General features: G+C 38.5%; 1 protein-coding gene across 3 annotated transcripts in view; it reads left to right on the top strand.

Annotated features, from left to right (window-relative positions):
* edil3a (EGF-like repeats and discoidin I-like domains 3a) overlaps positions 1 to 23,493 on the top strand; it is a 125,498-nt gene that overhangs the window by 23,124 nt on the left and 78,881 nt on the right. Inside the window, exons 2-3 of one of the 3 annotated variants that reach the window (XM_005473230.4) lie at positions 7,956 to 7,985; positions 17,553 to 17,681. In XM_005473230.4, the coding sequence (XP_005473287.1) occupies positions 7,956 to 7,985; positions 17,553 to 17,681 (159 nt within the window). The remainder of the gene's footprint in view (positions 1 to 7,955; positions 7,986 to 17,552; positions 17,682 to 23,493) is intronic. The other 2 variants (XM_005473231.4, XM_005473232.4) reach the window with 2 other exon arrangements.

Consider the following 23,493-nt stretch of genomic DNA (forward strand, 5'->3'; position numbering starts at 1 on the left):
TTGAATTTTTTGAATCAGTCATACTTGAAAAAATGAGAATCTGTCTTATATTATGGCTCTGTTTTTGCACACATCAGTTTCTTAATTCTGAACACAAGATGTACCTTGTGCGTTTTTGATATTGTGAATATGTTGCCATTTGGTTTGAATACTTGCTACAGAAAAAGAAAATCCTTATATTTAAGTCTCCTAAAGTTGTGTCTTCAGAGAGACACATAAATGCAGATAGCTAAATGCCTTTATCATACAGACGCACCAGCCACTTTGGAGTTACACCTTAATAGCACCTGGTTGGATCACCTTTTGCTTTCAGGACAACCTTAATTCTTTGTGGCACAGATTTAGAAAAGTGCTGGAAACATTCCTCAGAGATTCTGGTCCATATTGATACGATAGCATCATGTAGCTGTTAAAGATTTGTCAACTGCACATCTATGATGTGAATCTCTCATCCCAAAGGACCTCTATTGGATTGAGTTCTGGAGACTTTGAGAGGCCATTTGAGTACAGTGAACTCATTCTCATGTTCTAGAAACCAGTTTGAGATTATTTGAGCTCTGTGAATTGGTATGTTATCCTGCTGTAAGCAGCCATTGGAAGATTGGTACACTGTGGTAATAAAGGGAAGGACATTGTCAGCAATTGGCCCAAAGATTGCCAAGAAAATATCCCCCAGGCCATTACACTACCATCACAGGCCTAAACGAGTGATACAAGGCAGGATGAATCCATGCTTTAACGTTATTAATGCCAAATTCTGACCCCCATCATCTGAATGTCACAGCAGAAATTGAGACAGTCTGTGCAAATTGTAGCCTCGGTTTTTTTCTTCTTAGCTGACAGGAGTAGGATCCAGTATGGATTTCTGCTGCTGTAGCACATCTGTTTCAAAGTTCAGCATGTAGTGCGTTCATGCACTTCTCCATACATTGGCTGTGGTTATTCGAGTTACTGTTGCCTTACAATAAGCTCAAAGACGTCTGGCCATTCTCCTCTGACTTCTGGCATTAACAAAGGCAATTTTGCTCAGAGAACTGCCGCTCACTGGGTATTTTCTCTTTTGGACCATTTTCTGTAAACCCTAGAGAAGGTTGTGCGGGAAATACTCCAACTACCATGCCACATTCAAAGCCACTTAAAAGTGGCTTCTTTTCCATTCTGCTCAGCTTGAACTTCAGCAAGTCATCCTTTATTTTGGTGACTAAAGAAGGCTAAAGTTGTGTATTCTTGTCACACTGGCATTAAACATCATTGCATTAATTATGGGCCCACTGTACTGGTCTAAGGCTACAAAGCCACAAAGCCTCAAGAGAATGGACAGCGACTTGTCCATTGCCCTTTCCACCATCACTCCACAATGCACAGGAATAATAATCCTCCTATAGTCTTTATAAAACCTGCACACAAAAATCCCCTAACAGGTCTTTACCATTGTCCTAAAGGTCAAGCTCATACTTATCATTTTATGAGCACTTTTCAGTTTTGACAAGAATCACTACTTCTCCTTGGATATTGATAACATAGCAAGATTAATTTGTCTTGGATATGACTCTTTGTGAGTTTCTCCGACTTCATTTTTGGAATACAGTCAGCAAAACACAACTTTCTTTGTGTACTTTGCACATAACAGCCACAATTCACATAACCTCTGAATTTTGATGGATTGTTTATTAAAAAAAATAATTTTAAGCCACATGTCCTATATATCTGTTTAATAAAACAGTGTAAGTATTTCTGTGCTGTATCAGGAAACACAGCTGTACAGCTGAAGTATCTTGCCAGAAACTTTCCAATGAGATTTTTTTCATACCTCCTGCCCCATTTTTCACAATATACCTACTCCTGTTTTATTACATAGAGGTTGTAATGGTGCATGAAGCATCCGTAGAAGTCATATGAATTGTTGAAATGTGAGGGATAAGTGTCTGACATCTTTCTGATGGGATGCGCCTTTCTTTTCCTTTCTAAACCACATGTCAAAAAGCCCCACATTAATGGTATACTTTACCCCGCACTCCTGCTCCGCTGACAAAAAAGTAAAATGAGGATGGATGGGTTATTTACTTACAGAGAGATGGTGCTTACCACTCCACTTGATATAAAGGGTTGTGCTACTGCATTCTTCCTTGTCATTAGTTGGAAAACAACTAATGATAAGGAAGTGCCTCAACAATGCCTCCCTAATTATTGTTGGTATTGTGTCTGTGAGTCATTTCACAGTTAGCCACCCACTCCATAGCTGGATGATTTAATGTTAATAAGCACCGTAGTGATGGAACAAACACTTTTAAGGGTGCTCTTATGTAGGAGATAGATGTGCAATGAGCATCTGTTCATGGCTTGTGTGTGTTTGTGGAGCACAGGGAAAGGTGATATCTTTACTGCAAATGTAGAACATGTATAAAGGCTGCCATATGTGCTGCAGTGCCACTAACTAAATCCTCATTTGCAACAAACCACTTTAGACATTGTTTTCTTTTATTCACTGTAAGAAGAAGTAAAATGATATTTTCACACATAAATACTGATGGGCTTCATGGGAAGCTGATATCAGTAAATGCCTTATAAGCGAAACAAAGTCTCAAGCTTTTACACTTTCACTAGTCCAGAGGACTTTTCTAAACATCTTAACCATGCAAAGTGTAAGTGATTATTGCCTTTATTGTGTCTCATAGAAATGATACCTTTACCTAGAATCGCCATTTGAAGTAGTCTGTGATGATTTATGACATTGCTAGTCTGCAGGTGACTAGAAGGGAGACTGCGATAATTACTATTGCTCATTTATGGCTGAAAACACATGGAACCTTTTAAGCTGCAAGTTGAGTCATGCACTAATTAAAAGCAGGTCTGTGGCAAATTAAACTGGTTTGTGTGATAATTTTATGGATCTTCTTTTTTTAAAGCTACTGTATGCTAATTAAGGCTGAGCATATCTCCTACTTACCACCAAATGTTGGGAAGAAGCATGGGAACTCTAACAAAAGTTTTACTGCTTGAGATAACTACAGTAGAGCTACTTGGCACACAGAAGCAGGATTTGTCAGCTCCAGCAAGGAGGTGTCTGGGCTGCCATCATTAGCACTGACAGCCGACTGTCATATTTGATGCTACACTGCTAAATGGGAATACGATCCATTACCCGGATCGACTTTGCCATGGCTTCACTGGCCATGACAGTGAGAGTGATAAGCTTTACAGAGCCTTTATTTTCGGGTTTACCTCCTTCTGGTTAACATTATTGGGTTTTCAGTTGATCAGCCCTAATTAAGCACTAAAAAAGTTTTCAGTAGCAAAAACATACAATTGCTGGTCACACTAGGTATAGCTGAAAGGCAACCTACTGAATCAGATCAAACTTCTCCATCAGCTTGTTATCTTTTAAAACAACTGGATAGTAATTTGCCATACTAATGTAAGGGGCATCCACTCAAACACCCGCTGGATATCCTTGTAAAACACTACCATCACAATGAGGTTCCTACACAACCTTTCCAGGATACAAAGCACCAGTGAGGGTCAGTGTCAACACAACAGCATAAAACAGTCGGTGGCTCCCACGACTGTGTAATGCACTGCTATCATAATAACAGTGCAATCACTGTGTTAATCCCTCACCCTGACAAATGCAGGTACATCAAAACAATAATGCTGTCTTTAGTATTAAAGCGTTGCAGGGTTATAGGGTTAATGGTAATGGTTAGGAAAAAACACTGAAAAATACATTAAATATTTCATGCAACCTAGCCCCACTCAAAGTCCAAATGTATTTATCGATTCACATTAAGCCTAACAGACAAATAATTCTCTGTTTCTTTGCTTTTGTTTTAGAACTTTGCTCAGCAGCAGTTTCTGGAAAATGACTGCTGGTTAACAATGAACCTTAATGGGGAGTGCATCAGTCAGTATGTTACACTTGCTCTGCTGTGTGTTAGAAGACATTCAACTGGGAATTTGGCTGCAGTAAAATTCTCTGTACACAGAGAATAGAAGAGAGTAGAACAATAAATAGATGTAAAGGGCTTACTTGCTGACAAAAAGAGAAGTGCAAAAATGAAGTCACGAGTTCATGGATTTGCTGCTTTGGACGTGCCAGGAATTTAAAAGGCATTATTTACTTTCCATCTTGTGGAACGTGATGTTAGAAATGCCTTTCATTTTTGACACAAGTGTAGAACTTTGAGACATTGAAGATGTGACTTTTACTTACATGTTAACATTAAAAAAAGTAAATAAAAATTCAGAATAACACAATCACCTTCTGTTATGTGGAACTGGAACAGGGTCAGTTTGTGTTTTAACTTTCAATTTTCTAGTGAACTCAACTAAAGGGGTGAAATTCTTCGTGAATCAGACTAAATCAGAGTGACTGTGAAGGCCATAGAATATAATTCACATCATTGTTATAATTGTCAGCATTCAGTGACCCGGTGTGCATTATTGCTGGACAGCCTGCGTACTGTTGGCATTCTTTTGGTCCACATTGCATAACCCTCAAGGTTTTCATGGATACATTTATGCGTGTAAAACAAGCTGTTAACACTAAAAGTCACAGTCATTTAACTCTACTAACTAAACTGTACTAACTGATTTCTGTTGGTCAGTCATTGATTTAAATGCTTCTTGCAAACAAAGTTACTAAATCAAAATGGCTTATCATAGTAAAGAATGTGAGTGTACCGTGTACATATTTACCCATCATGGTAAAAAATTGGTGACCCCTATTGTTTAATATATAAAGGGGTATCTTCACCCTTATATGAATCTGTATGTACTGTATGCATGCTCTGCATAGTTTTTATGCTTGTTCATCTTGTGCACTTGCTCCTTTATCTCCACTGAACACCTTGAGGTCATATCAATTCAGGAAAGCCTGACTGGTTCCTATTTAGATTATGGATGGTTATTACTGCCTCCTGGCTGTCAGTCAGATTAAACCAATATGTCCCGGGATAGAGGCTTATCATCTCATAGAGAGTACGTTCTCCTGGTAAGAAGGAGGGGCCATTTAAATAAGCCATCTCCAGAACCTTCCATGTTCTACAAATTTATTAATGTGGTCTGAAGAAATATCAATGCATCACGTATTTATTGTACACCAATATGCTAGGTATTGCCCTTGTCTGTCAGATTACTTTATGGATTTGTCTTAATAATATAGAACTATACCACAAGAATTACACTGTTGTCCATTCCTGTGTTTGCTGTTATTTACTACAGTTAACAAATATAGTACCAGGTTCAGGGAGGGGAAAGACAAGACAGCGAAAGGAGTGCATGGGAAGGCAAAACACACACTTTCATAAAGTTAACTGTGTGCATGCAATGTATTTTTGTGTCTTCATATAGGAAGGACTGATAATGAGCCATACTGTAGAATGACCCACGTAATATTTATAGCTTGCTGGCTCGCAGAATAGCTGTGTTTTTACCACTTTTTGATATAAATGAACGAATAGATGTTTAATAGATCCAGCCAATGGAGGGAGTACACTGGTAAGGCTCTAATGACAGCTTTTGACAAGATTTGCAGGATTATAGGATTTTATGAATAGAAAATATATCAACATTCAGTTTGTCAGTCATTTTTGAATCAGCATACAGCAATTCTTTGTTTTCTGTTGTAGAGATTTCATCTGATGACTTTGTTTTAACATTTTAGCATAAAATTAGAGGCACTTTCTCAAGAATGTTAGTAACAGTTTTTAGGTTGTGGTTAAGAATGATATTTATTGAAACAAATGCCTATCTGGGTTCAGTTCATGATAAGAACACAACCATTATGATGCCAGTAATTTGCTGTTGGCATTAAACATGTCACAATCAGACCTCACATGCATCAGAATGCATACAATCAATCCAGACTCCCTCTCTAAGAGGTTCAGCATTAACGCACAACATTATCTCTGCTGCTACTGATTTCAGGAAGTCAGCGAAGTGACTCCACCTTGGTTCACCAGTCAAAGATTTTCACTTTCACCATTTTAGTCTAGCTGAACATGTAGGTAATCTTTAATATATATTTTTATTATTTATTTAAACTGAGAGTCTATTTTTTGTCCACAGTTTATCCTGATGCTCACTGCTGTGGGAAATAAGCTATGTGATTCAGCTAACATTGGGTGTTTTGTTATTTTTATGGAGAACACCAACAATTAGAGACATAAATTTTGCCAACCCACTGTACTTTCAATATTTTATGCACTCTTATGATTCACCACTTCAACACTTGGATAAACATAAAACCCATCCTTTTATGCATCTCTGTCTTCTCAGCATGTGTATTTATGTGTGGGTGTGAATAGTTGTCTGCACTCTGAGGCATATGTTTTTTTTTTTTTGCCTTTGTCAAGTGTGCAGCTTTGTGTGTGTGTAGCGTTTTGTGTGTGTGCACATGCGTGTACGTGTGTGTATGTGTCTGAGGGCTTGCAAGTGTGCGTCTTGACCCTTATGGTAAGGCTGAAGAGAAAACGGGAGCAGAAAGAAAACCACACTAAGTGAACCGTGGAATGCGCTTGGTTTGGGGATTACATTGGCCCGTGTGCATGGTAAAACACAAAGGAGAGCTTCTGCTGCCAGGCAGATGAGAGGTTGAGAAAGTGCTTGGCTTTGACTCTGTGTGGCTTCAGTTGAAGCTTTCTCTCACATTCAAAGCAGCATTAAAAGCTGTGGTTCCCTCTTTAATTGTATCTGTTTATCTTATTTATGACTAAGTGAATCATTTTTCCCTTCAGTTTACAGATGCTGCTGTCTGGATTCAAATCGTATATTTCTGTCTAAAGACTACCACATCTAATGATCCACTAAATAATTTTCTAGACATTTAGGAGATGTCTTGAATAAAAACCCCTTTTTCATAAATAAGGGTCAAAATAAAATAAATAAAAAGAAAACTTATTTAAAATCCCCTGAGAGCACTTTATTTGATTTCCACATCCAAAAACACCACAGGGAGCAGAAGCTGACAGAGCACTGATGTTTGGTTTATAAAAAGAATAAAATCTGGTCTCCAAATGGTTCTGTGTGTTGTGGCTGGAAATGAAACAGATTTCTCAGATGGTTTTGTATATATTTGCACCTGTGTGCAATGCAGGCACTCTATGTCTGCTTTTCTGCTTATGCAGGCTTCACCCTCTCCATATGTTAATGTCTAATTAGTATTCAGTGCTGTGGATGAAAAAAATGTCCATGACATTGAATCATACTTTAATTAAGCAAGAATTGGTAAGCAACATCATTAGCTATTGAGAAATAATAGACACGCATACTTATTATGCTCTGTACAGCAGCAAATCTCAATACATTCAGGCCTCGTTTGTCCATCCATCCATCCATCCATTCCTGGTAACACATTCTGTTCATCCCCAATAATAATGACAATCATATTTATCATCCTTGCATCTGATGCCCTTGGTTGACTGCCTCTGCATCTGTGCCCAACTTTTGGGCACGTCTTTTGGACCAATTTCACATCTAATGATGGAGACAGAGGGTTGTGGTAATGTAAGCAGACAGGCCAAATCTAAGCCACAAAGCTGGACTGGGTCTTGGGAGCCAGGGATGCAGCTAGTAAGTATGTGTGCCACAGGGGCTAATCCTACACTGGTCCAGAATGATGAACACATATTAGGGAAAGGTAACAGACCAGGACACGTGTATGGATGGGGCATCAGATGTTATACTGTGCCAGGTTATGTTTCATGGCAAAACTGGAGAGCATGTCTGTTGGCAGGATATTGTACCCTACAGGTAGCAGGTGTTTCTGCCTTCACATACTGTGTGCTCAAGGGAATTACACTTAAATGAAACCTTGCATATGATAGCACAAAATGTAATTATCAGTATAGCTGAATCTGTTGCAATACAGCTGCGGCATTAAATACATAGTTGTGATGAAGCTAATAGGACTTTTCTCTCTTCCCTTTTCCCCCTTTTTCTCCTTTGTGTCTCAACAGCAGCAGATGGTGAGGAACCAACTTCAGCAGGTGGGAATTTTTTATGCTTGGTAACGTGATTTCCATTCATTTGTTTTCATGCAAGTGTGTGTGTGTAGAAGGGAAGATAGAGAAATGGAACGAGCCAAGCCTCGTCCTTCCTTCATTACTCCTGAGTCTAATTCCTGCATTGACTCCCTGCTCATGCCGGGCCAGAAACAGTCATGATTACATCATTTAGCATTTCACTTCATAAGGCAGCCCTATTTAAACTTCCTCTAATAGTGTGAATCTGAGAAATATCTTGTCTTTGTCTAGTACAGAGTTTTGAGATTGAGCTCACAGTTCAATTTGGTCCACTGATTGCTTTTGCATGACTGTTTTTCAGTGGAAATGAGATATGGTGGATACCTGAGCGTTTATCATATTTCTCAGGGTGTTTCTTTTTCCTTGTGTGTGAGTGCTGATTTTATAATCCATTTACTTAAAAGCAGCATTAATCCATAGCAATTCCAATATGTTTATTCTAGAGTTAATGCAGTGCATCCATAAATACATGCCATTAGCATCAATCTTGATGTACATTGTATTCACTCCCTATGGAGTGGTCTGAGTGTATTCTTTTTTTGCTGGCTCCAATAGATGCTAAAGTACTTATCTCTGAATTATCATACAGATGTTAAAATCATATTTTTAAGGTATCATATTTGGTATTCCAAAGTACTGCTTCTGATTATTGAAATAACTAATGTAACAAGAGTTTTATTACAAAAGCAAGACCACAGAGGACAACAGTAAACAAGAACCTGATTTATCTTCATCAGTGATGTAATTAAAATGTCACTTCACATCCTCGGGAAGTACTGCAGCTGAATATAAAATTCTTCTTTCGTTGCATCCTCAACAGCTACAGTAATTGCCTTTGTCTATGTTTCTTTCATTAATGTTAATCCTTGCTGGTTTGTTGGAGATCAAGTAGGTTAAAAAAAGAATGATTTATTTAGATTAGACATAATACCCCAGGAATCAAAGTAGTTTGCTGCAGCAATGCAAAGAGTTGGTTAATCGCAGAGTCTAATCACTTAAGAAAAAACAAACACTTGCACTGTGTACTGTATACTGTTGGGTCCATTGGTGTTTGACAGTCACTTTTTGGCAATTGTGCCTCTCTAAACCACCACAGTGGATCTTTAATCAAACAATCAAGATGCCATTGAAGTGAAGTGCAGACTTTCAATTTTAATTCAAGATTTACAAAAGTATTGCATTGTTTGTTTAGGAATCACAGCCATTTTATTCACAGTCCCCCATTTTCAGAGGCGAAAGTAACCGGACAGTTAACTGACATGTAGTTGACTGCAAAGGATCTTGATCCAAGCATTAGCAACAATGCTAACATTGAATGACAAATGACATTTGTTTGAGCCTTTCGCTTCTGTTTTGTACAGATGTAAAACTACGACCATACTACATACAAGGTTAACTTTCCAGTATAACTTTATGTGCTGAAAATGGTTTTATTTGTGTATGTTCAATGTGTTAGACTTGTACATAGTTAAACATATATTATCAAATAATGTTGAATCCTGGATATGGATTTGTAAGCATTGAAATTTGAAATAAGGGGGTAGGAACAAGAAAAGTGTAAACTTCATCCTACTCCTTTTCGAGCACACACATTCTGTAGACATAGATATATACATGAAAACATGATGATTTTTAAGTTTTGTTTTTTTGTTTTTTTCTGTTGTTATTTCAATTATATTTGCATGTTCGAAATCAAATTATATCTATCTAAGTAGCAAAATCACAATGCACAATTTAAAAAATTAAATATTAAATTTCAAATGTCAGTTTTCCATTGTTATTTATTTATATTTTATTAAAAGTTCAATGTCAGAATGCGGGAATTTCATTTAATTGTCTGGTGGAACGAATGTGACACAATAGACAAAATAGACAGGCGTCTCAAGGGAATATGTAGGTATGAAATCCAGTCACTGCTTTCTACTTTTGCTACTAAAATAATATGTTTGCCTGCTGTATAAACTACTTTTTGGCATCAGCATCCATCTGGCTCTTTGCACAAATACCTATCATAAATCGTTTTTTCCTAAAGCATTTCAAAGCAACTTTTCATGTATTATACTCATTTCAGATCAGAGCAGCGAGAACACGGCAAGAAAAAATAATTATGGAGTGAGAAAATGAACTGAATTAGGTATGACTTGTGACCACTGACCTGGAACTGGACTGAGGCAGAAAATAGGACAGAGTGATGTGGAAGGCCAAATTGCTCATGACAAGTTTGAAGAATTTAGCAAATCAGCTGCTATTTCACAACATTTCATATCCTTACTCTACACAGTTTTCATACTTTGTCTCCAATCATACAAAGGGGGATATTGTTTGCTGTGTTTGGTCTGTGTTTATTATGGTTATTTGGCAGTGTATGAATACTGTCCAGTCATCTACACAGCTCCTCTTTAAAGCGGTGAGTGTATACTATAAAAGTATCGTTTATTAAGCACCTGGTATGTTTTATGAGCAAAACCAATTTCATTAAAAAACACATGAACACGGCTGTTCTTTGATCTGCCTCGGTTGGAGGAATTGAAACTTTTAAGGCCTTTTTACTTCCTTTACTAATTGCAGGGGCTGCATAAATTACACTTTAACAAGAAAACTATATATTTTCTGAATTCTGTTCATCAACCTTTATTGCACAATCTCAGCGGTTGCAGTATGTGGAGTCAAAATACCATGGATACTACTGAGACCGAAGAAGCATATTTGAGCATATTTAATTGTAAAACTAACATTTGCCAAGTAGAAAGTTGAATATTAGCTCTCCAGTGAACAAGTTGGAGCCAGCCTTTGTCATATTTTCAGAAATGTTATTGGTAGACTGGGAATTTTATTTAACATATATAATTTAGATTTTGCTAATAAACATTAGAATTTTTAAAAAGTGTCATGTTTTTTTAAGAGACCCCTGTGAGAAAAGGTACGGCTCTGACATTTTCATGGCATTTAGTCTCTGACAAGACAGCCTTCATTTCTGCTTTTCTTTGGATCTTTCTAGAAGGATGGTGGTCTTCAATGTGACCTCTTCTTTTGAGTGACATATTCCAAAGCATTTTTGTTGCTGCACGAGTCTTACTACTTTTACCTTCAAGTGTATTTGTCTGACATTGTCAAATCCTGATGGGCGGAAATGGCAGAGTGGGAAGGGCACGGGAGAATAAAAGGCCAAAGACTCACTAAAAGCCCAACCGTCCGGCGGCTCACGCTGAGAGCCTCGATGTAATATTGGTGGTGCAGTGCCAGCTTCCATCAGTTGAAATGCAGGATGGATGCAGTGACCATGAGCCCATGAGCCAGTAAAGTCATCATACAAAAAGGCTAGGTTAAAATAGATTTGACGCAATTAGGGCATATCAGATGTCTCAGCAAAGTAGCAGGGTGCAGCTTCTGAGCTGAAGAGCTTAAATGTAAATTTCATACTCTTGAGGCAGGTAAAATGTGTGTGTGTGTGTGGTGTGTGTGTGTGTGTGTGTGTGTGTGTGTGTGTGTGTGTGTGTGTGTGTGTGTGTGTGTTTTTAAAGATATTATGAAAGCTTAACAGTGTGGTTGAATCCTGGCTTGTCATTGTTAACTGGGGACTGTTGAAGATGGCAAAAAATCGAACTGAAATTCAGAGTTGACAGTCACACAGCCATTTCAGTTTTGTTATTTAAATGTCTACCAAATTGATCTAAGTAGGTAAAGGCTGCTCGGTGTTGCTGTCAAAAACATCAGGAGTTGCGTACTAATATTTGTGGTGCCAGATTAAAAGCATTTCCTCCCATGTTGCTGCACAGTAACTTTTTCCCTGGGATCAGCAGAAATATGCACATGGGGACAATGCTTTGCCTGACCTGCTCATAACCCTAAACAATGCATGTATCCAAACAAGCAGTAGGAAGACATCTTTCCTTTATCTTGGATTTAATTTTCTTTGAAAAAGCTTTAATACATCATTCAGATTGTAAATGTTGTTCTCTTTGAGTCTAGAAAAAAACATAATGAACAAGGGGCTCTGGGTTCATTCATGTCCATATAAATTCAACTGACTATTAATACCTCAAGCTTTTCACTTCAGCTGTGCTTTCTAAAAATTGACTGCTATCATTATTATTAGCTGTATCACTTCTTTCAGGCTAAGCAAGAGTATGTGCAAAGCATGAAATACTGTCTCCCAAATGCCTGAATTCCTCATACATTTGGGGTGAGCTAATGCTTGTGACAGCTTTCATTAAAGATGGAAGAGCACATACGTAGCCTTAAGCCTGAAAATGTCAAATCTCTGTGATTGATCTGCAAGGAAACAAAGGATGCTTTCCTGTGTTTAACCATTGGTCAGGATTTCACAGCTGATTGATTGGCCTCTCTTTGCAGCCAGAAAAGAAATCACAATGCCCATGCTGGACACAACACAGGCTTGCATCAATCACTATGCAAGTCTTAGCTTGCAGGGCAGCAGCTAACATTCAAATTCCCAAGAAAGCTCCTAGTGTTTCCTCCTTGCATTATCCACAGTATTAGGATAGTTACTATTAATCTGTAAAGATTACAAGTTATTGTGCTAAAAATATCGTGAGTAATGCAACTATAACAAATTCCTCTTAAGGTGTAATTCCTCCTAAAAAGTATTTGAATGACAGAGTCATCACTGCTGCTGAACAAGCTTTACTTTCTACAGCGATGTTATGTCTCAGTCACACAGGCTGAGAGACTGGTTGGTTAAACCTCTGTCACCTCTGGTTGGCGAGTGGAGGTGTCTGCTGCTGTGTGTAGTCACTCGTAGTTTACACAGAAGATGCCACTTTGTCTGAAAACATTCCATTTAATCTCTAAGCTGTAGTGAAACTTGAAAAAGCACGCCACACACTGAAATTTGTGACCGTCAACAACCAGCATATTTCAGACAGCGCGACTTTTACTTTGAAGGTGAGCAATTTTCACTTCCTGTTTTCTGCACTTTTAAAAGTTTCACTGCTATTTTACCAAGTGCTTGTGTTTGCACACAAGTTGGCAACAGTAACTCTAACTGATTACAGTTGCATTCATTTAGTGATTTAACTGAAACTAGTAGTAGCATTAGCAACTAATACTTTGTACATGGTGTTTGTGTGAAGAAAACACAATTTAATACCACACCATGTCCACTCCCTTGCCTTTTCTTGGAAAGTTGCTTCTTTTCTCTAAGTAGTGTTTGGTTTTTCCTCTCTGTTGCTTCCATCATGGCTCCCAGTACTTAATCCTTTCTAGAAATGGGCAGCTGTTGGAGTGAATAAGGGATTTCTTTCTTTTTTTGTTTATAGCATTAAAAAACACTTCTTTCTTAATGAAAATCATCATCCTCTTAGTTGAAAAGTTTGGAGAGTATAAACAAATTTATTTCTTTTTAAAAAAATGTTTTTGTAACTCTTATTTTCCCAAGAAATAAGAAACAGTACCCAGTTTTATTTTGGTTTATGTTTTTTGTAAGTTTCTGAAAAGTTGTGTCAGTCTCAGTCCACTGAGGGCACGAAAGTAGCTGTTGCAATTTTCATGTGGTGTTTTCCACTGGCGAGACAATTTGCTCTCTCTCTCAGATGAATAGTTTTTGATATTATATGCTGAGTGGATGTCAGATTTTTGTATGTGTGCTAATGTGATCTGGCATCTGATCCTGACTCACAATTCTGCAGTTCCTCAGTTTTTGGCTTATTTTTAACTCATACCATACAAATGCTTGCTTAATTTCCGGCACACTGGGGCGTTTTTTTTTCTGTTTTTCTTTTTTTTTGACAGAAATTATGAAATCTAATGTAGTTGTCGTAGTAAACACTCTTTGTATCTCTCTAACGCACTAACTGAGAATCCATTCCCTCCCTCTTTTCTCTCCCACTACCTCCTTTTGTCCCCACTTTTTCTGTTTTATGCACTTGCCATTAGGGATGCTGTCAGTACAGCATGGTGCGACTATAGATCATCACATCAAAAGAGCCCTGAAACCTGTCACCCCCCCTTTCTCGCAGTGAGCAGGTCCTCTGTGAAAGCTATTATACAAGCCTCTGTTCAACTGATTATCCACCACTCTGATTATTACTGATACAGGTCCAGGCTTTGAAATAGCATGACTTCGATAGGATTACCTCATTTGAAATTCACACCTAGAGGCCTACTAATTCCAATGAGAGAAAAATAATAGAATCGGTAGTGATTTTGTATTTATTTGTTTATTTACTTCATTTTTTTTCCTATTCTTTTTATGGGTTGGGGCTAGTGTGAAATGGTTGCCCCGTTGATGTAGTAAACAATTTAAGGCTGCAGCTTTTTACTTGACGTTGTCAAATGTTGTGCTCATGGCTGCTAATTTGTCAAACTGACTTAAGAGGGCATGAGATTCTCACCCTTGAGACTTCTTCTTGTTTCCTATCGCTTAAAATGAAATAAGAGACCTGTCAAAGCACAGTTTCCCTGTCAACACTAAGATATGACTGTAAAATGACTGGAATAGAAATTGTATCACAAGATAGGAAACTCTTACAAGGGCATGCTGTTGGAAAGAATTCGGATTTGCTAGTTCTTTTCTCAGCAGACTTGTTGAAACTTTAGAGTCATGTTAGATATCATTACTAAATGCAGATTGTGCAGTCAGTTCATGCTGTTGACAATGTGGTAGCTCTTGTTTATAGATTAAAAACCATTAAAGATAAATAGATTCAAAAAATAAATACTGTACTAAAATTAGCCCATTTGTGTGGGTCCCCTAAGCTCAATTGCTGCTCCATTATATAAATATCAATTAACTGGTTCCCAGGTAACATAGTGGTATAATAATATATTACATTTGAAGTTTTGTGGATATAAATTAAATCAAAATCATGCTTTTATAAGCTGCTTTAGTTGCATAAATGCTAAACATGGGTCATTTTAGCCCATTGGCAGATGGTTGCTAGGCAACATCATGATGCCACAGTGTTTTGATATAAATCAGAACATAATATTCCAATTTTGTAAATGTGAATTTACATGCTATTTATTATGAAATTAAAGTGATACTATGCAATGTAAGGTGTGATGGGTGCATTTTAGCCCTTTGGTAGCTGGTTGCTAGGGAACATGACAACATCATGATATAGAATAAGAACCTTCATTGGCTAAAGATGTCTCCCATATTTGGTCGCTGTACTTGTGATCCTGTAGGAGGAGTTTGCAGACAGGCAGACGATGATTTTGTGGTTTATAATAAGATTTAATCTGAACATTACATTTTACAATAAATGATCAATTGACACGTACCTAGCTAGCACCCAGATGCCTGGGTGTAGGCGTGGGTGACGAGGGTTGACATGCAGCAAGGAGGCTGGGGCGGATGCAAGCCTGGGCTACCACAGTAAGAATTCAGCCTAAGTGCATGGTGCACACACATCACTAGGTGAGCAACGAACACGCCCCATCAATCTGCAAAGTTTTGACAGGCTCAGTGCAGTTGTACAACTCAATGTATAAAAGATTAGACAGATATTGGCAGGTTTTTGAGTTATGAAACCTACAAGCTTGCATCTAGGCGTCATCATTTACATTTTGCCCCATACTGCAGGCTAGTTCATGAAAGATTTTGAATGTCAGTGTTGTGGGCATTGGCAGTTAATTAATTCATTGCTGTATCATACACAGCAGGTTTTGTTATAATAATTTTTATTCATAGCCTTAGTTATCATTATGGGTTGCAAAGAGATACCATAACGAGAACAAAAAAAGAAAAGAAAGAAAAAACAGCAACAAACATGGAAAGAATCATGCTCCAACAGAGTTATTAATCATTACCGGTGTAACTCTGAGGGGTTTTCTTTTTTCCTTTTTTTTTGCTTGTTTTATTGAAATTCTTTCTATTGTTTGCTTAAATCCCAAAGCATGAATTCTCTAGTGGCGAAGCTTCCCAGTGTTCTGTGCACCCAAATATTGATGAGAAAACAATGGTAATGATGAATGGGGTTTTGTTTACACAGCATGAATACATGTGCTTTGTGGCTATGAATATGAATTCCCTTGCAAATTAGTGTTTGGCTCATATGAGCCTTTTGTGTTCTGAGCAGCACTGACCCTCAGACAGGGTACAGCATAAGTGTTTGATTTTCTGTAGGAATGCTGAACTGTGGTTATCTGTGCACAATATGGGTAAACTTCAACCAAATGGACAGATTTTGTTGGTGGAGGTCATTTGCACAGCACTGAAAGCAATAAAAACATCCACTGAAGCAAACTATGCAGAAAACAGTACTTTCCAATACAAATGAAGTGACTTAAAGGATTGCCTCAGTTTATTAGTAGAGTTATTGTATATTGGTTTCTCTTCTTCTTATTTTAGCACCTTTGTGGTCCAGCTACCCAATTTCACTGTGCAAGAAACTGCACAATGACAATAAAAAGCTCTAAGCTCTCTAAGCTCTAAGCTCTAAGTTCACTACAATTTTCAGAAATTCAAGCGATGTTGCTGTCTTTTGGTAATGCTTTTGTGATGCAAAAGAACTTTGGAACACCAAAGGGCAACAAGTATCTCAATAAAAAAGCCATTGCAGTCATTGCAGTTAACAATTTAATGTACATTGGAGCAAAATAAGATCAGAATGTGAACTTTTTAAAATGTTTTTTTCACCAATATATTTATAACTATTAAAAAGAGGTCATCGGCCATTCTGCAGCACATTCATGACTTTATACTACACCTTATATTGTTCAAACCCTCAGAGAATTGCTGGTTGGCTAGCCTGCCCCTAGTATTCAGGACAGCAGCAATACTTTCACAGTGGCAATCACTTGAGCAATCACTTCTTCAGAGACTATTATTTTGCTCTGTGGAGTACAAATGCAGTACAATCTTAATAACGATTCTCCATTTTTGGGGACGCATGAACAGAAACTCTTAAAACTGGTGAACTGTTCACAACAATGGCCGTTTTTCATTTATTAAAAAAAAATAAATCTTGTTTCAAATTTAAGTAACTGCTTAGTCAAAACTCAACTTTTTTGTGTGAGCATCTGTGTGTGTACGTATGTGTGGGTGATGCCGTGGGTACATTTCAGTGCATAGATGGTGGTGCTCCATTTTACCTTGCAGCTAGTCTGTGCTTTTCGCTTAGCACTGTGAGAATGAAGTGTTGCCTTCCTGGAGGGGACACATTCAGTGATTTCTAGATGGTGCCTTGGGCCGCCCTCTAGACAACAGACACCAGCAGCAGTCACTGAAAGCCAGACTCTCCCGACACTCCTTTCATCCTCAGTTTCTCCTGTCAAGCTGTTTTACTTACACACCACCTCACAATGTCTCCCAGTGTAGCTTATGTATTAAAACTTTGTGTGTTATTGTGTGCTATTAAAAACTGTAGATGTGTTTAATGGGACACCCATTGTTTAGTTTATTAGAGTACTGGCTGGATAACGATGTCTAAGTACACTTTTGTATCCTATACCAAAATTACTGTGGAATATTATCAGCTGCAATTTGCTCTTGTGTGTACAGTTAAGATAAAATAAAAAAAGGCCACCCCCATCATCGGTGTCTGTTTTCTTCTTTTTTCTGTGCAGGTCCTTGCCATCCAAACCCATGCCACAACAGAGGAACGTGTGAGATCAGTGAGACCTACAGGGGTGATACCTTCATTGGTTATGTGTGCAAGTGTCTACCAGGTTTCAGTGGAGTTCACTGCCAACACAGTAAGTTGGACCAGCCTCTTCCCTGTCCCTTATTTAAAGTGTCTCGAACGATTACGGAACTTAATATAAATTCAAAGGGTTTGCAAGGCCTCTGTGTCTCCTTTATGGCATTACCAGGAAGAATGATTGGTCTGTTTGATCATAACGATTTTCTAACAGGAGTCAAATAATAACCTTGAGCAGTGAACAGATGTTGAAAAGCTGACAAAAAGTAAATTCCTGGTGAAAGGACGAGTTCAGCAAAATGATAGTGAGTTCAGGAGAGAAAGGAAAAGCTGAGCTTGCTTCCTTTTGTTGAGCATGCTCTTAATAAAGGTTGGTGTCAGAGGGTTTGTGCTGCCTGTGAGATAACTCTCGACAGTATGTTAGACTGGGAACACTGTTCTCATCCCATGCACAATTTATGCTGTCTTTGAACTGACTTTTTGAACTCTTAAACTAGCACCCGGAATATGGGGACAAGGGTAATGACTGCAATCATGGGGTACAAGCACATTTCGGTGTGACCAACACTATCTATCCTTAAACTATTATTAAGACCGAACATGTAACCGACAATACTGTCATACAATGCAACTGTGTGAGCGTGTTCCTGGCCCACATTTTAAAAAAGAAACAAAACAGTGGCAAGTCAGATATATAATTATTTTTCTTTGAACAGCAACATGTATCAATTCATGTTTCAAAGCTTCATCCAGCCATTGTTTAGATCCAATATCTGTTCCGACAGAATGAGGCTGTTTCACTTTAAGTATTCTTAGTGGTCTCAGCAGTTTTGCAGTCAATTTAATAACAAGAATGTGTCAATAATACTTACAAAAATAGTCTGTTATTAAACAGGACTGCTAAAGCTGAGCAAATTAGACTATTCATTTGAAAACGAAGAGTCAGGTAGCATGGTTGTTAGCAGCGTTGCCTCACAGCAAGAAGGTCCTGAGTTTGAAGCCACTGGCCAGCTAAGGCCCTTCTGTGAAGCGTTGGGACATTTTGTTTTTAAGTTTATTCCTAGTTAACCTTGGTGGACAGAACCCACAAAGAATAAACTTAAAACCTAGAACAAAATTCTCTTAAACTGAATAAAAACAGAACTAAAACTAAATATTTTCAAACAATAAAAGTAGCGGCCACAGGTGCTACCCCTCAGCCTCCTAGTAGATGTGCCTATTGTATTAGTTAGAAAGGTAATTTTCAGAAACATTGACCTCTGACCTTGAACTCAGAGTCACTCTGAGTGAGGATTCACACTTGTCTGAGATTTTTAGGAGATGCATCAATTGTATCAATTAAAAAAATCCCATGTGACGTCCTTCTTGAGTTATCGCACTCACAAGATTTTCAGAAAACCTTACCTCTTGTCCCTGAGTCTGATGTCACTGAGGTTTTCCCACATTCGAGATTTTTTTGTAGATGCACACTTGTGTCAATTTGAAACTCACTCACTCACTTCGTTCTCGAGTTATCCCATTTCAGTGTCCACGCTGTGCGCCCACCTGCCCCCCAGGCAGGGTGACAATACCCCATCGGCTTTTTATAGCTGAGGGGTAAAAACGAATTAGTAAATACTAAACTACAATAATCCTGCTCTCCAGGTAATCTGTCTTACAACTAAATGTGCATCGGGGTGGCTGTAGCTCAGGAGGTAGAGCAGGTCACCTACTGATCGGAAGGTTGGTGGTTCGATCCCTGGCTCCTCCAGTCTGCATATCAAGTATCCTTGGGCAAGATACTAACCCCAAGTTGCTCTCTGATGCATCGGAGTGTGAATGTACTGTAGTTAGAAAGCACTAAGTATAGAGAAAGTGGTTGTGTGGTCGGGTGAATGTGGCATATTGTATACAGCGCTGTATACAGCGGAGAGTAGATAAGCGCTATATAAGAATCAGACCATTTAGGTTGATTGATGATTCTAAACTTGCTGTATGTGTGAATGTCTGTCTGTTAGCCGTCAGTAGGTTGGCAGCCTGTCTGTACCCCAAGTATTGTCCTATAGCAGCTGGGATTAGCTCCAGCACAGCCGTGACCCTAAATTGTATAAGCAAAAGAAAATAAATTGATGGACATAATAATTGTATCAGCAGACAATTAATTCAAACCTTTACATTTTCGATTGACACCCGGGATTTAGACGTAGCATATAGCTTTCTCTGTGTGTGCCAAAATCGTGCTAAATCCCGCAGTATGATATATAGGCCAAGTTCTGTGGCTTTCCTGCCTCTGCGTGTGCTTGGCTGAGCATTGTATTAGCCTGCATAACACAGTTGTCCTTCACTGCCGGTGTGCTTGTAAGTAATGGCTTTAATGTATCATGGTGCAAACCGTGTGGCGTGATGGCTCCTTCTTAGTTTGTAAGAGAGAGGATTTGTAGAGAGAGAGAGCATGGAGAGATGTTAACCAACGCCTAACAAAAAATGTGCGCCAAGGTTAAAGAAGACAGCAATGTGGTTTTTTAACTCATAAAAGAAATTGTTTTTTATGCTGCACTGGTCAGTGTCAGGCATAAAACAGAAAAGGAAATGGAAGGAGTCAGTAGATCAATGTTATGTCATCATGTTTGTCTCCAGCCTGAACTGTGAGCAACTGGCTATCATTCATGTCATAATTCAGTTATTGTTTCCTATTACGCCCTGGGGTGGTGGGAAACTGATTCGATACAGTCTGAATACACATTAAAGTCTGCCAATTTTACTCATGGACATTACGTCTGAATGGCAGAGAGTCCTGAGAGAGACAGGAGGGAGACATTAATAATCAAATCTGTTTCTGGATAATTCCTGCAATTAAATTATAAAGCGACACATATAATGACAGCTTAGCTGGCTTAATAATAGTAAGGTACTGGCGTTAATGCACGATAAGCTGAAAGGTATATTGTGCACCTTCACAATTTTGAAAATGTATCAAACATTTTCATTACTGGTGGACAGAGTTTTATCGGAAAGTTTGAGTTATTCACAGTCACTGTAGCAAAGGAAAAAAATGCAGTATTTGATATTGGGTTGGTTCACTGGTTAAAACTGTTGCCTCATAGAAAAAAGGTTATTGGGTCCAAACCTCCTGGTTGACCGGTGACTTATATTGAGTTAGGTTTGCCCTCAGCCAGTTCAAAGACATGCTAGATTAATTGTTAGGTGTGGATATGAGACTAAACGATTGTCTGTGTCTCTGTGTTGACCCTCTGATCGACCGGTGACCCGTCTAGGCTGTAGCCAGTGTCTTGACTGTAAATTGAACTAGCAGTTAAGAAAAGATGAACAGATTGGAGATCCCCTAGTCACTAGTTTGGTAGATAGCTATAAAGCGATAATAAAATAAATTGATTGTATTACCTTTGCACAAGTTGATCCCTCCTGAGCCTAAGCACAGGGGATAGTTTAATAGACAGAAGTTTTAATTTAAAGCTACTGTTAAGCTGACATATCGTATTAGTCTGCAGTTACTGTTGATTACACATAAAAAAAAAGAAGCAAATTAATTATGGTAGGCTAAGTCATCCGTTATTGTATGAAAATGTAGTTAACCTTTTGGTGCTTTCTTGCTGTTGTAGCTTTTCTCTTTGTGCAGTTATTCTGTTTGTGCCACACGGCTTCATAACGAGGTGATTATGTTGCATTATTCAGTGTTATGCCCCCCACACTTCTTCTCGCAGCCACTGGGCTCAACGGTTTTTGTGGCAGAAACATTGCAGTGCAGGTAGCGTTAGAGAGTTGGTGCTCTTTGGAAACTATTTCTACATGCTAAATGTTAGCAGTGACAGCTTTTATCACTTGTGACATTTGGTTTGTCCCATTTTGAAGCCTTGAGAAAAGCATTTTCACAGTCGTTGGCTTTTTGAAACTGGATGTGACGACGAGGGGTCAATCTGCACACTCATTGGCTCTAAGTCACAAGTCTGCAGCCAATGAGCATATCCTAGATAAGCCTCCTTTGTGGACTTCTAATGACTAAAATAAAGTAATGTTTTATTTATTATGACCAAAAATGGAAGAGAAATAGTTGCACAGAGGCAGCTCCAAGTTTTTTCAGGCAAATTTGCTTTTATATTTTTTAAATTACATTTTTTATTTTTAAAACTTAGCCTTTTTCGACTCTTCCCAAAGTGATGAGATTTTCACATTCAGGTCAGATGTTCAAGTATCACAGCTGAAGGTGATGACAGCATGCTGGCACACTAACTGTGCAGTTAACACAAAGTTTGACAAGCTTGATTTCAGTCAGCCGCGTCATATGAAAGTAAAAGATAGAGTATTTTGTCTCTGGGCTGTCAAAGATGAGGTGAATTTTATTGTGCTTGTATTAAGTTGGGTTTTAAAGCAATTCTTAGTCTGTCTCAATCTCGTCTGAAAGCCGTGGCTTTCTTTTGGTTAGTGTCATTGCTTTTATTATTATAGTCATTATCATCACAAAGTCATTCATCTTTCAGATAGTGTGGCGTCATGTCCCTGTGGTGACAGGAGAACAAATGCAGCCTTATTGGGCAAGTAGCCAAGCGCCGTAATGAGCTGTCACAGTGTGAAGATTGGGACTGATTGCCTCAGACGTCATGAGGTTGCAGATCATTTTTAGGGCACACGTTCTCGGTCTGTCAAGGACAAATGTTGTATAAACTGTAGGTATTTTTTCCTGCTGTAAGAAAGTTGTGATAAAGTCAAACATACACGTTTTATGTTTCGATTACTAAAACAATAATTTGATGTGATGCAGTGATGCCTGTTTTTGAAAAATCCAAAGTTAAAGGCAGTAGATAAACTGCTTTTCAAGCAGAAATGTACTGCATAAAGACCCTGTTTTAAAAAGAGATAAAAGAATTAACAGGTTAATTGGGCTAAACTGTCTCTTAGATGGCAAGTGCTCTCTTTCTCATTCGATCTTCCTCCAATCTTTCATAGCCTGCAGGTCCTTTCAATAGATGCCACCTCGTGCTCGTGGATCAATATGTTTCTTTGGCTTTCTTTCCTTTCTTTCTATAAGACACCAACAGATCCGGATTGATTGGTGGAAAAAATTGTGAAAAGCTTTAGTTATTTTTATTCAGCCCCTTTATTTGATCATGTATCGTATTCCTATAATCCCAGACCCGCCACCTCACAAACCTCTTGCCACAAGATAATCAGCCACTGTTTATGGCTGTGGCCTGATGTAAAGCCGCAGGGAACCATTACTGTTAGTTAGTTCACCTGGGGGCTGAACGAAGACTGACTTCCATCAGCACATGAAGAAAAAAAGAGACTTCATAACTCCCTCTGCATGTTATGTCTCGTAGCCCATTTATTGACCTGATTAGTGTATTTCGGAGCAAGTAGGGAGGCATCCGGAGATCATTACTTATTCGTTTGTTGTGTGATTCTTGTGTGTCTGTCCTCAGACTCTCCACCTTTCCAGTTTGATTTTCCAAAAAGCAAAAAAAAGAGAAAAAAGAAAAACGAAGATGTGGCTTTTTCACCCTCGTCTGTTTTTTTGTGCTCAATTTACTGCCTAAGATAACAGCACTAAAACCCGAGGCAGCATGAATGAGTAAACGACAGTGGTTATTTGACTGCAACAACAGCTTGTGCTTGTCAGCTACAGCACAGCACCCCTTCACCTTAGCAGCACTCCAGTTACCTGCCTTGGCATCGCGGGAGGTGAGCCTGTAACTGCACATCTACAGTATTTTGTGATGGCAGAGAGAGGAAAATAGAAAGCCTCCTGTAGAGAGCTCTGAGAGAGTACAGTAAAGTGAGGCAGAGCAGGTCTGGTGGGCTCTCGCCAAGATTGAAGCAGCTGTTATCTCCTTCAAATTGTGAGGCTGGACTCTTAAAGTGACTTCAGCAAA

The sequence above is a fragment of the Oreochromis niloticus genome, linkage group LG12, assembly GCF_001858045.2.
Source record: "Oreochromis niloticus isolate F11D_XX linkage group LG12, O_niloticus_UMD_NMBU, whole genome shotgun sequence".
Lineage (NCBI taxonomy): Eukaryota > Metazoa > Chordata > Actinopteri > Cichliformes > Cichlidae > Oreochromis > Oreochromis niloticus.